Here is a 6,105-nt window from a genome sequence, read left to right as displayed (position 1 = left end):
ATTGGGGAAAAAATTGGGGCATCTATGGGAGTTGTGGAGGAAGTAGATACTCAAGAATTGGGTATCGGATGGGGGATTTTTTTACGTGTTCGCGTGCGGATGTCGATTGTGAAACCATTATTGCGGGGTAAAGACCATTCAATTTCCTAACCGAGCCTTTCTGATTTCTTTCGAATACGAAAACTTGCCTAAATTTTGTTTCAACTGTGGGTATATCTCACATGGAAAGGATGGATGCTCCAATCTGCATCCTGCAAATCTTGAGCCTCAATATGGTAGTTGGTGACGTGCTACACCTTTTTCGGAACAGATTCGCAAGCCTTCCGATGGTAAAAGGGTTTTGGATTGTGATGTTACTTATCGTAGCAATATACGAGATTTTGGTTTTGTTGAAGGGTGATATTGATGATGATATCAATACCACAAACTTCTAAGACTGATAGTACGATAGAGGCTGATCCACAGGACACACAAACTATTGGTAAGAAGGAGGAGGAGAGTCTCAAGCTGGGGACTGAATATCTGGAGGTTCCTCGATCGGTGGTTCTTAGATCCCATGATCCTGTGGCAATGGATAAGGTCATTAGAGAGGAAAGGAAAGGCCTTAACCTGCATGATACAAATTATGATTCCATTTGGGGGAGAACAGAACTGTTCTACTCAGAGAAGGATCACCGTCCTTTGGCTATGATGAAGGGGTGTGGATTCTTTGGATGCAATATAAGAAGGAAAAAAAAGAGGAAATATAAGACAGAAGAAAATAAAAGCCAAAACATTTGTAACTTTACTCAAATTGATTGCGCTCAACATCAACATCCAAGTTCAAACAACATTGAGAAATTGAAAAGGCAAAAAAAGAACAAAAAATGAAGAAAGAAAACATAATTCATTGAACTATTCGTTCAGTCACAATCCCAAAATTGGGAGTTATTTTTGAACCCCGTATATAACCGACCGACGCTGAGCTTCCTCCAACCTCCTTTTACTCCTCAACAGCCAGAGGAACAGATTCAGCCTGACAGGTTACAAGTTCAAAGAATTAGTTCATGTGGTGTTGTAACACTAAACGTCTAAACCCGAATCCCTAATCATTTGAGGTACAAAGCAAAGACACTTACCAGCTTGCGGTACTTGAGAGCATAAAACATTTCAAGATATCGCCTGCTCTCAAGGCGGTCAAGGTGCGAAACATGTTTCCAGAAGCCATAAACTCCAGTCAGGGTCAATAGCCTCTGAGAATAGATTTTCCAAGTATACCTATGAAACAAAACAACAAATTAAAGCACTCTCAGTCCACACTGAATTAATCTCAATCTAACTTTTAATATACTAATAAGAACATTTAAGAATAAGAGCTTACTTTTCTTGGATTCTTTGAAGGCCTCCCTGGGAAATCTTGTCCCAGTAAGTGGGATCAACCTTGCTCTTCTCAAAGAAATCAACAAGGGTGTTCGCGGCCTGTTCACCATGGTATGGGTCAATGTGGAAGCCAGACTTGCCATGGACAATAATCTCAGCAGGTCCACCATGTAAAGTGGCAAATGTTGGCAATCCACAAGTCATGGCCTCAACAACAGTTAGGCCAAAGGCCTCATACAAAGCAGGCTGCACAAAAGCTCCCTTTGTGTCTGCAATGTAGCGGTAGAGTTCACCATTCCTAACCCGGTTCATCTGGGAAGAAATCCATCTGAACTGGCCATTCAAGTTGTAAGTCTCAATCAGATTGTGCATTGTCTTCATTTCAGATTGCTCTTCTATGTCTTTTGATTCCTTCCTTCGATCACCACCGACCACGACAAGGTTAACCAGTTCTCTCAGGCGAGGATTCTTTGCGTACCATTCGACTAGTCCGGTTAAATTCTTGACCTTGTCGAGCCTCGCCATTGTGAAGAGGATTGGCTTGTTGCGATCCTTCAACACACATCTGTTTGACAACAAGATAGTTAATCCCAAAAATCGATGTTGCCAAACGTAAAACACAACCATAGTTGATGCAGAAACTTACAAGTGTTCTTCATTCTCGACAGGGCTGAAAAGCAGCTCCTCAATGTCATCATGGAAATGCTTCAGCCTAAGCTTCTCCTCCGTGTACGGGAAGTATATGCCCATGTCAGCACCGGGGGAAACAATGTTGAATTTTGGATCGAAGACATCGATACCATGAACAACGCGATAGAGACCAGGAAGAGTGAAAGCAGTGTGGCTCTCATATTGTCCAACAGTGTCCTTGCTGATACCATATAAATGTAACGACGTTAGGATCATAAAATTACTCTAAAAACATCAAAAACATGTTGAGAAGAATCGGGAGATATATAACCTTCCAGCGATTTCTTGGTATGTACTGGTGATGATGAAATCAGTGTGGTTCATAGCTATAAGATCAGCTGTGAATTGGCAAGCAAAGTGGTATTTCTCATTCAATTTTTCCCAGTAAATATCCGAGTCCGGATACTTTGTCTTTTCTAAAGCATGAGCGATGGTACACTGCAAAACATAATATTACAAATGAAAAATATTATTTAACTAAAAACTTGAGACTCTCTATCAATCAATTTCAAAGACAAACCTGAGTAACACCCAATTTGTGTGCTAACAAAGAGGCAACAATGTTGCCATCACTGTAATTTCCAACGATCAGATCAGGCTTGCCCTGCAGCTCTTTTCCAATTTCAGTGGCAACATCCTATAAGAAACAAGTCGAACATTAAAACGAATTTTCGGAAACCCAAAACATGAAACAGAATGACATGTAATAAGGTCTAATTGGTACAATCTATACCTCAGTGAAAGTCTCCAGATAAGGCCAGACTTCGAAACGGGAGATCCATTTGCGGACCATGCCTTTCTCAGTTCTAAAAGGAACCCTAAGTATATCAGAATGTTCTGTATTATATACTCGTTCGAGACGCTGACCACAAGTGGTGCCAACAGCATCAGGCAGTAGACGAGTGATCTGTGCATACAACAACAAACTGTGTAAAAGGAGATACTCATATCCTACCATAGGAGAGCAATTTCAACTTTACTTTAAACAAGCCTTACAATGAGAATACGGGGCTTGATATCGAGCCCTTGTTTCTTAATCCGAAGGAGCATCTCCTCCTCCAATGCACGAACTTGATCCAATATATACACAACCTAATCAAACAAAGCAAACAAAGTTTATCATTTAAATCAACTAAGCAAAAATGTGAACAAATTCAGGATTAATATGATTGCTAGATTACCTGACCACCAGTGTCGGGGTATCCCAAAACATTGTCTTGGGCAAAGTAACCATGAGGGGAAAGAATGACAACATTGAAGACCATAGGCACTCTGCCAAGGAATGTCTCAAGCGTGCAAGGATCAGGTGCCTCAAGAAGATCCAGAAGAAGCTGGATCATCTGGAACACATGCTCCGCAGTATCACCCCACCCTCTCTCCAATCCAATATCCTGGAACTTGTGCTCAAACACAGAGTACTGTGTTTCAGGAGCCACAGTTTGCAGATACTCCTCTGCCTTCCTCAGAACATGTTGCAGAGTATTTAGGTTTTGAATTCTGTCATTCAGCATCATAGTCTGTAAAGAAAACGACGTCAATTCAAGATTCATAAGCGTCACAGTAGTAAATCCTACACGATCTGAAATCATGATTTCTTCTTCTCGTACCTTTCCCTTGTGACAGTGAACTCGGAGAAAATCAAGCAGAGGCTGCATACTCTCTTTGCCATGGAACAATTGGGCCGAAAGGTGTCGGTTAAGGAACTCAACACCATTGCCAATTGACTTTGACAGAGTTGATCGAGGGAACGATGCATTGAATGGCTCAAAATCCAACTCCAGCACGAAGTTTCCATTAACACTGCATCAGATCAAATAACATTGTATGTCAAATTAGTACTCAAATGATCATATAATCATATTAAGAGAATTAAGTCCTACTTACGTTCCATTAACAAGTTCCTCTTTGAAGTGCAAATACTCGGCGACACGCAAATCCTCAACAACAAGTGCGTGCACATTCACACGTAGATACTCCCACACACCAGGCCTCGATCGCAGAGCTAGAGCGATCCATGGAGTAACAACAATAGCTTCCTATTTATCACACAATTTAGAAACTAAGTGAAAACATTCTTCTCATAACTAAATATGCAAAATGTGATCTCTGTTACCTGTGCAGCTTTCAGAACTTCAGCAAATGCTCCCTCTAGTAGCTTCTTCCTGTTCTCTTCAGGGATTGCTTCCAGTTCAGCGATAATTTGATGCCTTTGAAGTATTTCTTTCCCTTTCGCTTCGATCCTGTCGCACAAGTAGTGTCAGTGTCGATTTAAGTTTCATCACAAAAAAACCATTCAAAATTCAAGCACAATCGTTTGTGTTAGTGAATTACCTGGCAAGCAAAGCAACGATTTCGTTGCGTTGAGCAACAAGAGTCTCATCGAGTCGCTCACGGATGCTGTGAGTGCGAGTGAGAGCGCGCTCAGTAGCCATACCTTCTCAAGCGAACAAAAACGAAGTTTCTACACACACACGCAAGACTTTTTAGTGTAAGAGAAACAAATGTAAAGCAATGATGTCTGTTTGGTGTATCCAAACACTCCATTATATAGACTTGAATATTCACCCTCTCAAGTCAAAGAATATTATCTAAACCTCCCCATCACCAATTACCCATTTAAAATATTGATTACAAACACAAATTTAGTTTAAAAAAAAAACAAAATTCACTGTACACTTGACAAGAGAATAATACACGAGCCATTCCTTTTTGGCTACAAAGGCACCGTAAAACTGTTAAAAGCTGCATATACAAGGAGATTTAAGGATTTTACGCCTCAAAATTTGTTGGGTTATTTTCAAAAAGTAATGTTTCTTAAAGCAAAGAAACAGAAAACCTCAGTTTCAAAGAATAAAGCAAACATTTTTAAGCAAAAAAAAAAGTAAGAATTTGATAAAGATTAGAAGAAAGGGGACAAAAAACATGTTCTACACAGTGTGATTCTGAAGGTGCGAGGAATGCAAATTTGGCAGAAAACAGTGCATGACATGAAGTTGAAGTCTTGCTGTCTTGACATAAAATAATTCAAGGATTTGTTTTTTATTTTTATTTATTTTTTCCTACACAATGACGAATCCAATGCCAAAGCAGTAGTACAGATTGTCATATGAAGAAAAATAAATAAAAAAAAAAACAATCTTTTGAATTGGGAGGACAATACAACAAAAACTATTATCAGAATAGCATCCAATACCAATAACAAAGCAAAACAGAGTCTGATATGAAAAAAAAAAAACAAAAACGATAAAGGAAGAAGAGAATTGCACCTAATGAAAAACAGAGGTAGTAGTAGACAATGAGAACAGAATGAACCAAAAGTGAATTTGCAAGTTGAAATTTATACAGACCCTACAACATGTATAAATGGAAACAAATGGGTCTGAGAATCAACAAGAAAAATTAAACACTGGTCATAATGACAAATCTTTGGTCTTAATAAAGAAACTTAACAATGAAATAGGAAGAAAAATCCTGTGATTTCAATGTGATCTTCAATTAATCCCAAGAAACTTGATTACTTGAGAATCAAGCTTGAGATTTATGAAATTACAGTGGAAATGGAAAGTAGAGATCGTGAATGGCAAGGAATACTGAAGGTTGCAGTGGTGGGTTCAATCATGGTGGGCTTGAATTTGATCATCAAACGCACCCAGAGAGTTTCAGAATGTTCAGAATCTGAATTTAGGGTACAATGTACATGAATATTTCTCTCTGTCCTACCATCCCAATTATATATTTACTTTTTCTCTTTTATTATTCTGAGAATAATATTTCCTCCTTTGCCTACGAATATACACCCGGACTAAAAAAAAGCCAAAAACAGAACCCAAAACAAGAATAAGAAGAAGAAGAATATGTTATGCTACACATGCTAGAGGGAGTTTGTAGAGTTTTTACCTTGTAATGCCACAAAATGTACACAGAAATAGAAAATTAAATAAACAGAGTGAACGCAACGCAGATCCTTCAAAGAAAGAAGAAACACAAAGGATTGATGGAGAAGAGGGTGCCGCTAGAGACCCTTATATACACAAGCAAACACTCTCTTGATCTGCG

The 6,105-nt window shown here is 39.0% G+C and overlaps 1 protein-coding gene across 1 annotated transcript; it reads right to left on the bottom strand.

The window, feature by feature from the left end:
- Positions 1-761: 761 nt before the first annotated feature.
- Positions 762-6,105, bottom strand: LOC119996757 (sucrose synthase-like). Its single transcript, XM_038843518.1, has 14 exons — positions 5,947-6,105; positions 4,381-4,510; positions 4,163-4,289; positions 3,934-4,085; positions 3,657-3,849; positions 3,231-3,566; positions 3,046-3,141; positions 2,783-2,956; positions 2,570-2,686; positions 2,321-2,487; positions 2,006-2,230; positions 1,361-1,924; positions 1,119-1,257; positions 762-1,015 (listed from the first exon to the last, which is right to left on the bottom strand). Exons 2-14 carry the CDS (start codon positions 4,479-4,481, stop codon positions 983-985), a joined length of 2,424 nt encoding a protein of 807 aa, XP_038699446.1. The 5' UTR covers positions 4,482-4,510; positions 5,947-6,105; the 3' UTR covers positions 762-982.

The sequence above is a fragment of the Tripterygium wilfordii genome, chromosome 4, assembly GCF_013401445.1.
Source record: "Tripterygium wilfordii isolate XIE 37 chromosome 4, ASM1340144v1, whole genome shotgun sequence".
NCBI lineage: Eukaryota > Viridiplantae > Streptophyta > Magnoliopsida > Celastrales > Celastraceae > Tripterygium > Tripterygium wilfordii.
Note: the sequence above shows the minus strand (reverse complement) of the source record. Positions and strands in the feature narration are given on the sequence as shown.